Source organism: Thermobia domestica, chromosome 4 (genome assembly GCF_964235325.1).
Source record: "Thermobia domestica chromosome 4, izTheDome1.hap1.1, whole genome shotgun sequence".
NCBI lineage: Eukaryota > Metazoa > Arthropoda > Insecta > Zygentoma > Lepismatidae > Thermobia > Thermobia domestica.
In genome coordinates this window covers 147,115,791-147,129,012 of record NC_137457.1, presented here as the reverse complement: position 1 = coordinate 147,129,012, position 13,222 = coordinate 147,115,791, and the positions used below count along the sequence as shown (strand labels likewise).

General features: G+C 36.3%; 1 protein-coding gene and 1 long non-coding RNA gene across 2 annotated transcripts; both read left to right on the top strand.

The window, feature by feature from the left end:
- The first annotated feature begins 2,272 nt into the window (after positions 1 to 2,272).
- On the top strand, positions 2,273 to 7,860 carry LOC145683377 (uncharacterized). The gene is made up of 3 exons (XR_014131066.1): positions 2,273 to 2,370; positions 5,661 to 5,826; positions 7,716 to 7,860. It is a non-coding gene; the product is annotated as an uncharacterized LOC145683377 (long non-coding RNA).
- Positions 7,861 to 9,826: 1,966 nt separating this feature from the next.
- LOC145683376 (uncharacterized) lies at positions 9,827 to 12,840 on the top strand. Its single transcript, XM_081754709.1, has 2 exons — positions 9,827 to 10,073; positions 10,957 to 12,840. The coding sequence occupies exons 1-2, from the start codon at positions 9,946 to 9,948 to the stop codon at positions 11,477 to 11,479; spliced, it is 651 nt and encodes a 216-aa protein (XP_081610835.1). The 5' UTR covers positions 9,827 to 9,945; the 3' UTR covers positions 11,480 to 12,840.
- The last annotated feature ends 382 nt before the right edge of the window (positions 12,841 to 13,222 follow it).

The following is a 13,222-nucleotide window of genomic DNA, read 5'->3' as shown; positions in this document are numbered from 1 at the left end:
AGACGGTAGCTATTAATTTAATGGCACAATAAAACGGAAACCCGAGTCGAGACCGCTATTGCTCGAACACTTACGCTATAGTAATTTGACAACACCCGAATTACGGACCTAAGCTATCTGTTATTTGAACATGGGCATAGTAGCCATGTGAATAAGAATTACTAATGTTGGAATAGAAAATTATATTAATCATATTTATTCTTCCTACATGTTGCCCCAACAAAGACAATAGTAAAATTTAATATTTTTATTACATATATAGTGTTATTTAGTATAGGTCTTTTGTTTTAATTTTATATATATTTATATCTTGTGATAAGTAATTTTATCTTCATTTTGGGTTAGCAACAAGTTTGGTTTTTAGCTCCAAGAATGTTGCACTTTTAAAACAGTATAAAGAACATTCTGTTCAGTTTTCCTGTTGAGGCTGTAGATATAATCACACAATAAACTTAATAATTATTGGTAGTCATTTACATACTAGAACATAAATAAGTTCGACCAACGTAGGCTTTTCGTCCATCACTCTCTTAACGCCAAGCACACTCTCCTCGCTTCAGCCAACATCCGGGAAAACCCACTTGCGATGTCTCTGGATGGCATTTTTTAACATTTAGTAAGAAGATTACATTTATATTTTAATACTTGATGCAAATACAGTTATGGTACATTCAATACTTCTAGTACCACTTTGTTCATTTTCGTGAGAACGATGAACTTGTAATTATAATTAAATGAGTGTTGCAGATCAGTCTGTAGCTGATGGATTCTTCACATAATAGTTCACTATGAAATGGTTTAATAAAAAGAATGCATATTGGCAATCGTGGAATTTGAGCATTCACACAGATTACTAGCACATGTTCCACAGTGGTCGAGATAACAAAGCGTCGGTGAGTCGGACTGCTACGGTCCATGTGCCCCTCCTCCAAAGTAAAAATTTTGTATTATTCCAAGCGTTGACAATCATTTAGATGAAAAGTATATTGTCAAACTTTGTCTCGTATAGGTATAGGTAGAGCCTTAATAAAAAGAGTGTCCGGAATAGACACCCACTCTCTCTCTCTGTTTCTATCTCTCTCTCTCTATGGCCTAAGACCTAGACACACACTACCGGTATTTATTATAAAAATTTTCACTACAAAAGTATTTTTTGCAGAATACTGTACAAATAACTTCTCTGGTATATAAGGTTAGTTATAGGTATTCTTTGAACGTAAGGACGCACACAGGACCTCTACAGAGCCCGTAACAGGCTAAGCATATGGGAGTTAGGGAACCAATAGTGCATAGAAAGCAGAGGAGAGTAAGTGGCCAACAGAGCCCCGTAGCAGGCTAAGTGGCTGTGCTTAGGATTCTGAGACAGAACGCTATAGCAGCCTAACTACGAGATAGGATAGACCTAGTCCCGTAGCAGACTAGAGACCTGGGATTAGGTTACCCCTAATGTTCCGTGCTAAACAGTAAGAGGGTCACCAAAAACTGGTAAAGAATTGCCGTATTATAGTCAAATTTCTAGTGCTCCTTATGCGGTGTTGGCGCTGCTGTTCCGCTGTATTCTTCTGCTTCGTGGGAGGGGACAGAAGCCGACGTCTTCACGTGATTGTAGATACCTCTGGTGTGAAATCTTCTTGCCGAACCACGTGTTTGTGTTTGTAAACACTGGCCAGTAGAATTGTTTGTTTACCACATCACGCACGATATTACACCCCCGAGCTTGTTTAAAAAATAAGCCTAAGTGTTAGTTGCTTAATGAGAGGATTGGCAACACTGAAGAATCACATGCAAATCACTAATAACACTGGCAACACTGAAAAATTTGACTTTTAGTAGCACTATTAAGGAAGTAGAACAAAGCACTAAAAAGTTTTTCACTATTCACAGGCAGCATCGGTGCATATTATAAGTCAACTCGTTTCAGTCGAGGGAGGGCTGTTTTAAGCGTTCGCATTAATATATCTATATTAGCTCACTTATAGTGAAGTTTGTTAAAGTCTGTGGACTCGGTTTCCCAGGTAGCACAGTCACGTCATTAACACGTCTTTTTTTGGGGTTCGAATTCAAAATGACGTCTTTTGAAAATTTGGAACGTCTTTATCACGTACCAAAATGGTAACAAAAATGACGTGTGAAAAATGACCTAAATTGTACGTGTTTATCACGTACCAGAATGGTACAAAGAATCACGTGTCGAACATCACCAAAAATAGACGTCTTTTTTAAGTGCTGCAAGCGCGGACGTTCCCTGTATTGTAACTGCAGTTTGAGCAGCGCATGCTGGGAATCGTGAGCCATTTCAGAATTGCCATGGAACTTTGTGGTGTTATGATGGTTTTCTGTGTTTAAGTGAAGAAGTCAGCTTTAAGACAAGTAAGTATAATTCCTATCTAGGTATATTCTGTGTAAAATTCAGCAGATTGAGTATTAGCTTCTCTCATACAGCGTTGCCTATTGTTTCTTATTAGAGTGTATTAAAATACCGTAGAAAGAACGAGGATACCTCCATTAGGTTAACTTTAGCAGACACCTTTACCAAATTAAATATTTTTAGGTAGAATACTATATAAAATATCAATAGTGAAGGTAGTAAAATGATAATGTTTGTGTTTAAACTTAATAAACCGTATATGGGAGTGAGTATGCATGGGAAAGTATGTCATTCTGGGGTGCAGTTTTACTATACGGAGTGTAAAATGTATGGAAAAAATTGGACAAGTCTTTAATTTGCCCATTTCATGTCGAGAACAGAAGCAACCAACCTCCGCGGGTCTTCTAACCTGTTCCTACTACTACTACTTATACAATTGATCCGTATAATAAAGCTGCACGCATTGTGGAACTATTTGCCAAGGCGAAAGACGGCTGGATACAAGCAAAGAACGAGATGGCAGTAAGTTGAGTTGATTTTGAGTTTAACGTCCTGTTTAGCAGCAAGACTATATAAGACGTGGGCCTACTGATTAACGTGAATCCGAACATCAGCTCCCACCGGGAATCGAACCCGGGCCTCATACGCCGAGATGACAGTAAGTGTATGCTTTTGGAGGCGTTACTGGAACAGACGGTTCTACCAAATTTTGACACATTACATTTTCAGGTTAGGTTAGAGCTTTCATGCACTAAGTGAGGAGCTCCATTACTAGTTGCAGATTTACTTCACGGGGGTTAGTATAAATACAGGGTAGACGTATGGCATATTAAGCACAGTGCATAAAACACGAACGAACTTTTGCTAGGTGCCCACTAAAAAGCACAAATGCATTCTATTCGAGTCCGGACACGAGCACAACAAGAGGGCCCGAGCGGCAACGAGGGGGTGCGTCCGTAGGGAGCAGGCACGTCAACGACGGAGACTATACACGTAAACAAAGATAGTTGAAAAGCACACTTACGCTTACAATGCTTTCACCATCACTCAAAATTCTGCTTCACTCGAGCACACGGTTCTACCAAATAGAAAATATGTAGGTAAAATATTATGAGAAACATTTTTCGTGAAGGAATGGGTGTGAAAAAAAAAAACAATTACTGTCAGTGCACAGCATAAGTGATCAGTGAAAGTATCGTATATGTAAGTGTGCTCTTCCACGATCCTCGTTTATACGTGTACTTCCCGTCGCTGACGCGCCTGCTCCCTACGAACGCGTCCCGTCGCTGCTGCTCGGGCCCTCTTGCTGTGCTCCTACTGACTCGGTTATATAGCATTCCTGCATTTTAGTGGCCAGCTGGTATAAATCGTGTATGACTTCAAAGTTCTGACCGATGGAAGTTCTAACCCCTTGGCTCACTCAGTTATGTTTTGTTTAGCCTTTTGTAACACTAGTGCCTTAAATCTAGTGAAAAAATCCACAAAATCGATGTATAGTTGATAGACTCGTTTGTTAAAGTAGTGCTCTCATTGTATATGTGCATAATCAGTGGGAGGATATTACCCCAGTTGAGAGCACTCTCAAACTGCGACCACCGTCCTGTCGCACCTACGTACCCTCACAAGACACTTGGCTACCGTAGCTGTGCCACAGAATTGGGTGTGAGAATCATAATAATGTAACGGGTTTTATTCGTTCGACAGTGTTCGAATATTTTGTTCATTAATTGAGTAGAGAGCTCCATCGCATTCTAGGCTCCTGTGCCAGCATGTGATGATGGATACTGATCAATGTTGCCACTAAATTTCAAGAAAATATATTCCAACTCGGTTAAGTATCTTCTAATGACTACATTATTATAAGTTCCACTGCTAATCGTAAAACGATTCAAAGGAAACCAAATGTCTTATTAATGGTCCGTGGTTGGGGGCCGGTGGTGGTCCCAGTCAGATGTATTTTAGCGAGCTATTGACATAGGGAATATCCCCCTAATATTTATGCGTGCAATAACAAGGGAAGTCTCTTTGTGTCAAAAACCTGCTTTCAAGTAGAACACCACATCCTCATCATTAAAAAGAAATGAAATTAAATATTTAGTTTCACGCCCCAGGATAAGGCACCGAGGCTAAGGAAGATGGTGATAATGAAAAGTGAAAAATGGTGGTATGAAGAAAGTGGGCGAAAATGGGAGAATGTCGTGAAAACCCAGGCACATGGTTTGTCCACCACAAAGCCCACTTGGCACGATCTGGGATCGAACCAGGGACCCCACGCACTAGAAGTGAACGCCCTATCACTGAGGCATTGCAGCCCCATCAGTAAAAAGAAACATACCTCATTGTTTCGGGGCTTACATATCTGCTGCCGCCAGAAGGAAGCTGTGTACACAACAGGGGCAGATCCAGAGGTGACGACTGCCCCTCCCAGAGTAGGATATATTTTTTTAATAAAACCCATCCCAGAGTTGGAGCTCTTGATTTTATCAAGCTTGTATTATAAATTTAAGATTTTTTTTTTTTTTTTTTTACATTGCAGAATTTAAATGAAGTCGTACATAGCAAGAAATTACTTGCTTTGGTGTCTTTGCTCAGAAAATGTCCACCTTCGTAAACGCAGGTAGTCATTAGTTTTCTTTGTTTTCAAGATGCGATATTTTGCGTTCTCAAATCCGATCCCTGCTTTGTTAACAACGGGCAGACAATAATCCATAAAATCTATCTGTCCACAAGTTTGTCAATATTTATTTTACGTATCTTTCCATTTAAGAAGTAACCATTACCGCACTGAGATTAGCACGATTTCGGACTCTGGGTTGATATATAAATTTAATTTCGAACGAAATTGTACCAGTATTGGTAATGCATGTCCAAAACAAGGGTAATCTTTTCTGTTCATTACGACCTGTAATTTATTTAAATTTAACTTTTAAAGATAATTATGAAAACGTATATTCAGAATGAATGGGATGTAATTGTTTTTCTTGTAGCATGGTATTCTTGTAAAATATTTCTTCCTCACACCGTCCTTTACGCTGAAAATATCCAGAACAGAAAGCATGTGAAATTTATGGCTGATATTTTCTTGCCAACTCATTTTCCTTTCTATATGCTCTTAGTTTTTTTTTTTTTTTTTTTTTTTTTAATACAAAATATGATAAAAAGCTCACTTTACTGTTTACATGAAATTAAACTGCTACATTTCATGTTAAATGTATTTAGTCGTTGTAATAGGCCTAGCTGTAAATACATGTTATTTGCAAAGATAAGACTTGCATGTACTCCCACTTTCCAGAGTGTGTGGCCAATGCTCCTGCAAATGATGAATTGATCAGCAGACCACCTAGCACGGAATCTTTCTTAACTGAACTTGAAGCCGTGACTCTCACCCCTTTCTGCTCGTCGAGCTGCTCTAGAAATAATCACTGTGGAGGATGACCTACACACCGAATGTGTGACAGGTGAGTTTTAGACATGTTATTTTATAATACACATGTAAGAAAATGCCGAGCAAGAAGAAAAGAAAATAGTAATTTTATTAGTACTTAACTAAAATAAAATAATTGCTGAACAAGGCAATACTTTTATGTAAATGAAGTATTCGATTTAACGTTCCACGATCAGGCACTGAGGCTAAGGGAGTCGGTGATGATGAGAAGTGAATTAAATGGTGGAATGAAGAATGTGGGAAAAAATTGGAGAACTCCAAGAAAAGCCGCTTGAAGTGAGCTGGGATCGAATCATTGGCCCCAAGCACCAGAGGTGAACGCTCTATCACCGAGCCACAGCTGCGCCAATTTTATTTAAATGTAACTGTTTCAGCAACTACCCTTGTCTTCTTCAGATACACTCTATTTATTTATTTATTATTTTAGATTTTTAAAGATTTCCTTGTTTAATGATTTTTATTACTTCAGCAATTATTTTATTTGACTTAAGTACTTATATATAAGGAAAGCTCTAATATGGAATATATCACATGTTATTGTGTTCGCGCTTTTTTTTTTTTTTTTTTTTTTTAATGGGTAAAAGTACTCCTCCCGAAAATATATTTCTCAACAGAGGGGTAAAATATATAATTTTCACCAAAGAGAAGTATATTTTATTATTATTATTATTATTATTATTATTATTATTATTATTATTATTATTACCACAACTTCTAACACTGTCCGAAACAAATAATGTGACTATTTTCACCCTACTGATTGTGATAGAATTCTGGTCCTAGAAGTCTTACTTTCTAAAATACTCCAGTAACAAGTGAGGGAGCCAGCGTTATGCTCTCAGTTTGGGATCTTTCGGAATATAAAAGTTATACACCATTTTGTTTGTAATTTTCACTTAATTTTTTGCCATATTTTGAAATGCTAATACATGTTTCGACTTGCATCATATATTCAACTTACTAAATCGTATCCAATCAGAATGAAATTTCTTATGACAGTAGAAGAATACCTCTACTGCTTAGTTCCAACTGTATGCAGCTTATCAGATTGCTGCATCCGATAGCGTAGTTCTGTCATGATATGTAAATGCTGAATTTTAACTTCTTTTTGTAGGTTACGTAGCAGTAGTGAAAGATAATAATTTCTATCGTTGTCTAGTTGTGTTTCATAAATGAGTAGCTATATTATTTTATTATTAGAAAGTTCTTTCTTTCATACCATGCTGGTCTGCATCAGTTATGATCCTAGTCCCCGCCAAGTGAACTTTGTGGTGGACAAACACCGTGTGCGTGGGTTTCGTCGGGGTTCTCCCGTTTCCTCCCACTTTCTTCAACCCACCATTTCATTCATTCTTCATCATCACCGTCTCCTTTAGCCTAGACGACATAATTGTGGGACATAAAACTCAAAGTTTTTTTTTTTTTTTTTTTTTTTTGCATCAGTTTTGATATCGTATCGATATACTTGATCGTCACTTTTAGCTCACATCCTAAAGTTGGTCTTGGAGTGGCGTTTTATATTATGAGCACATACGTAATGTAGCCTTCTATGAGCGTTTCAGAATTATTTCTCATGTACGTGTATATATAAAGTCTTATATCCTTCCAACTTCTTTGATCCTCCTGAACAATCAGAGTTAACAGCTGCAATAAAATCAAAAGTTAAGGTATTACAGAATAACTTTAATTAATGGTAGTTTAATTTCGCTGTATGGAAGGTCGTTAAAAATGGATTATTGAGAATAAGTGACTTCATGCAATCGAGTACAGTAACCAATTGTTTTATTGCATATTGATTGTAGTTAGACATGAGGTATTGTAATTATTTTTTTCCTTTTTCTCTCTACCTGAAAAATTGCACTATGATTGTTCATGATTTTTATTTTTATTTTTCTGTTTCAGTGTTCCTATCTGTCATCATTGGGAGGAAAAGTGACCTTTCTCCAATGCTTGGTTTCCAAAGAGCTGGAGATGAAATTCAACAACCGCAGAAAAGGGCGAAATTCCCGTTGTGCAAACTAGTTTTAAAGACATAGTCGTATGTAAAAATAAAGCATCAATAAGATCTTCAATAGTAAGACTATTCATGGCTTTGGATTAATTGTTTTAACAAAAGAGACACTGACCAAAGCTTAATACTTTACTTTATTTTAAATTATAATTTGTTACTTCATAATCTGAAGAAGGATATGCTAGATATCCGAAACAGTAACAAATTATAATTTAAAATAAAGTAAAGTATTAAGCTTTGGTCAGTGTCTCTTTTGTTAAAAGATCTTCAAATGAACAATTGTGACAAATCTTCAAAACGTTATTAGAAAGATATTCACTTCCATCTGCCTTGTTGTTTGAGGATGAAAAGGATTTGGCATTCTCGAAACATATTGACCTGCTGCTCCTCGCTTTGTTGGAAATCAGTGTAAAGGCATCTCTTTCGAAAACTAAAAGATGGAAGAAACTGCTACTGAAATAATAGACGGAGTGGGATACTTATCGCAGTCCCCCTTTTTAACCTACTTAAGCACGTGAGGGTTTTTTGATATGATGCTGCATTTCTGTACTTTTAATAACTATGAAATGTGGTTTCCTTCATACGAAATCAATAGGAAAATTTAATTCTTTTTATTTTATATTATTAAAAGATTTCTGTAAGTTTTAGATTATAAGCAACAGATATGCATTGTCTACATATTTCTTGTTTGTATTACAAATAATATGGACAATTAGTGTTTCTTTCTGCATTACAAATAGTATGAATAATATTTTATACGAAAAAATGTGCACATTGTACATATAACTAATAAATATAGAATTCAAATTAATGGTTATGTTTTTTCGCTTTCATCCCTCAGAGATTAATTAATTTTAAGATGTACTTTCTTTTTCGACTTTTCACCTCCAAAGTAAAGATGTCTTAAATTGGAGTTATAAATGTTGTCCTAAATTTTGCACTGTCAATAAAACCCATTGTGCTTGTGTGTTTGGAGTGTGAGTGTGTGATGTGGGTGTTTGTGTTTGTGTGTATGTTTGTGCATACTAGCGCAATAATGGATAGCTATAAAACTTATGGAAGCACGTGTTGTACGGTAATTTCATTAAGAAAAAGGTACCAGTAAATGCACATGAATAAATTCCAGTGCCGAAATGAGTGGATTCCTCTTAGTACTGTAAGTACAATGATTCTTTATTTTTCCATTTCATTCTTTGTTTCTGCCATGTTTCGTCTTTTCTCATTAAAAGTCATGTAGTTTTTTTTTTTGACAAGGGTGAGTTACATTCGAGTTTTTTTTTTTTTTTTTTTTAATTTTTCCAACGCGTCTCGGTTTTCTTTTTAATGTATGCCTTTAAATTTATCCTTTCGTGGAGCAAGCGCTGCCGTTTCTTTCCTGTAGCACTACGTATATAATTATTCCGTGACAGCTATTGTATATTCGCTTCTTAGTGTGTAGGTAAATATACCACACATTAAGAGGCGAATATATACTCTTCAATAGGCTACTATCCAAATACTAAAAAGAATAGACATCAACAAGACTAGAGGTGGTCAATTGGATATGCAAATCCCCAATCCGTAGATAATACGAACTTTCGGAGAAGCGAAATCTCCAAAATCTTGGTACAGACCAATCAAATAGACCACAATATTTTGACGTTCCCCAATGTGTGCTTTCGAGAGAGGGTGGTGATGCATTTCGCTATGGCAAGATCTTAGGGTTCCTAGGGTCTATCCTGATCAGTTATTTGTTACAGTAACCCAGTGGTCTTACTTATCTGATATAGAATCTTGTAAATTATTATGCACATTACAACACAATTGTATGTATAGTGATGGTGAAAAATCAAGCAGCAGTCACAAGGATAAATTTATTTTCATTATTGTTTTTACTTATAATAATCGTTTTCCAGTTTTTATTCGTCGACTTTTTTTTACCCAAGAAAAGTGTTGCGGTTAGAGACCAGTTCAGCACTGTCAAAAAAAAAAAAAAAAAAAAAAAAAAAAAAGCGGAGTTAACCCGGCAGTTCCCAGTGTCACCTACAGGTGACACTACTTTGAATGCATGTAATTTAATTTCTTTTTATTGAAACTTAGTTTCGATTGTCAAAGGGTGAAGAACTGTCCTTAAACAAACAAATGAGTGGCACTAGAACCCTAAAGCCATTTAGTGCAAACTTCTGCATTGATGTTTCCAGAATGGCGTCACCGAATGTTAACAAGATGAGCAGGTGTGCCCGAAATGACGCTTCTACCAGTCACAGAAGGTGAGTGGGTGTAATATAAATGTTATAGTATTTTTCTTCAAGTATCAGTTAGGGATAATATTTGTTTTGTAGAAAAGAAATCTAAACTCTAATTTATCTTATGACCAGTTGAATTTCCGTTGTCACCTACAGGTGACACTGGGATATAGAGCTACTTTTTGTATTGAAAAACGTAATAAGCACTACTATCATATAACCTGGAATATTGTGCTTTTGTGTGTCTGTGTATGTGTGTGAATGCGCGCGTGTGTGTGTGTGTGTGTGTGAGAGAGAGAGAGAAAGATTGAGAGAGAGGGGGGGAGAGAAAGAGAGAAAGATGTACGTAACTTATTCACTTGTGGCAATAGAAAGAGTAAAAAAAAAGGCCCACCTTCTATATTACTATTTGTGTTAGGTAAAGTTAGTCTACTTGTGTGATAAAAGATAAGAAGTCAAGATTGCTGTTTGATGATATTTTGTCCCTTGTACAGAAGAAATTACACAATTAGTTACCTCCTACATTGGTAGAAAAATTTAGTCATATTTACCGTCAATAAACTAATAAATTTAGTTTTCATTCGGTGCAGAATTTTCTTGCAAGGAATATACACCTTTTGTAGAGCTTTTATTTCATTTCGTTTACATTTCTTTGATATCCTCAACTAAAAGAGACTTCTCAGGTTCCATTCAACCTAATATCCAATGAATATGTGCGAATCCAAAGCAGCCAGAGTTTGGTTCCGAATATATATCTTGCTTCAGTTGAGAAAACTACTTATCCCACAGGTATTTCATATTATTTTGGAATTTTAGAGATTCGAATTCATCTGATATTTTATACAAAATAACTGTTTGTTACAGTGATTCCAACATTACTTTATTCAAAAAATCTCTCCTTTTTCAGCTTGAAGCTCCATGAAATTCTCGACTGTTTGGAAGAAAACGAATCTGATCTTAACCTACAAGAAATAGTTCTAATTCCTCCTGAAGATGACTATAACACTGAAGAAGACAGCGGAGATGAAGATGTGGTTGATATGAATCGACTACCGCCAAGAGTTTTGAGGTCTTCTGTTGAAGTAAACATTACTTCACAAGAAGTTGAAGATGAACACACAAAATATGGTGACAGGGAGAAAAGTATTTATAATAGTGGTGATGTACCTTACAAGAAAAAGAAGAAAACAAGTAAATCAGTGACTAAACATTCCAGTTTTATCTCTGAACGTAGAGAGTGGTCCGGAAGACACGAGGTATTCACAAACCAATGTGGACGGAGAGTAAAAGATGAAGTGGTTTCTCATAACAAGAACTTGATAGCTTCTCCAACGGCGTGCTTTGAACTGTTTTTTCTGATGAAGTTATTGAACACATTTGTGAAATGTCAAATAGGTATGCTTCACAAAACAATCATGCGCTCGACGTAACTACAGATGAGATTACGGTTTATATTGCGATTCTGCTTTTAACAGGTTGTCTCACACCAAAATACTTAGGTATGTTGTGGGAAATCAAGGCTGATACTCACAACAAGATGGTTGAAACTAGTATAAGGAAAAATCGATTTTTTGAAATTCAAAAATATGTCCATCTGTCAAACAACCTAAATCTCCCAGAAAATGAGGGCATATTTTACAATTCTAAATAAGAAATTTACTGACAATTTCAAAAAAGTAGGTTCCTCTCATATATCTATAAATGAAACCATGATTCCTTATTTTGGTCGCCATGGCACCAAACAGCATATCCATGGCAAGCCTTTGCGCTTTGGTTACAAAGAGTGGTCTGCTGCTACACGCGAGGGATACCTGATCATATTTGAGCCTTATCAAGGATCTAAATCTGCTCATTTACCCAAGCAAGACGAATTCGGTTTGGGAACTCCTGTTGTACTCGAGATGGAATCACGTCTTCCTCGTGAATTAGGTCCTTATAATCTGTATTTTATCAACTTCTTTACATCATTGCCCCTTCTAACAGAACTTTCAAACCGTAAACTGGTGGAACAGGGACTATTAGAGAAAACAGAACTCAAAAATGCCCTGTCGAAGACACACATCTGCTAAAGAAAATGAATCGAGGATCCATGTCTTTCAAGTGCACCAAAGACATTACGATTGTCAAGTGGAATGATAATAGTGTAGTTACTATTGCATCTAACTGTCACTCCCCACTCCCAATTTCGAAAGTTGATAGAACAGGAATGATCGAATTGAAAAGAAGAAAGATTCAAATTGAATGCCCGCATCACCTGTTTCATCGAGAGTTTCATTGGAACAGCGAAACAGTGGAAGTGTTGAAGATCATGACCGTATGGATTGTCCCCAAAGAAGATGCGGTTTCTGCCACAAGAGAACTAGAATAATGTGTGGAAGGTGCGAGGTTGACTTACATCAGCATTGCTAGTATAAGTTCCATAATGCCAATCAATGATTTTTTTTTTCAAATCCGAACGCAAGGTTGGCAGAAAAGGCAAACAAACTCTCAGTTTGATGGCGTTCAAACTGTTTCATGAACTGCTTTGGTTTTATGCTGGATATTTGTTGTAATGTGTGTGCAATCTCTTATATAGGTTGAATTTTTGTTGCATTCAAAATATATACACGAGAACCATATATACTTTTACAATAGAACTTTCACTCTCATTAGGTTTAGCATGTTGTTAGTTTATACACGTATTGCCCAGTGTCACCTGTAGGTGACACCATGGTACCGGGGTACTGGGGTATGAGTTTCTCAAAATAATATGAAATATGTATTAAGGAGTGCCTAAATAAAAACTTTTATTTGCGAGAATGTTTAATCTTTATAAATAACGCTATGGGAATTGCCGGGTTAAGAAGAAAGAAAAAGTATGATTTTTTCTTATTGATCATGTTTTTAGAAATGTGTTGTAAGCTGTGTGTTTTAGAGATATTATTATTATTATTATTCAGTTCCATATGTCCAAATCATCATAAATTAATGTGTATCCAGTGTTGACATTAGAAATCTCAATTCATGTATAGTAGGATCTCCATTATCCGTCACAGTTTAAGGGTTTTTTGTTTCAACTACTATTCAACCGATCTGTTTCAAATTTACAGGGCAAAACTAGGTAGCCCTAGTAGCCTAAACCTTAACTTTGGTGCAAATCGGTTGAATAGGGGGTGAGAAATAGCCTGAAAAGT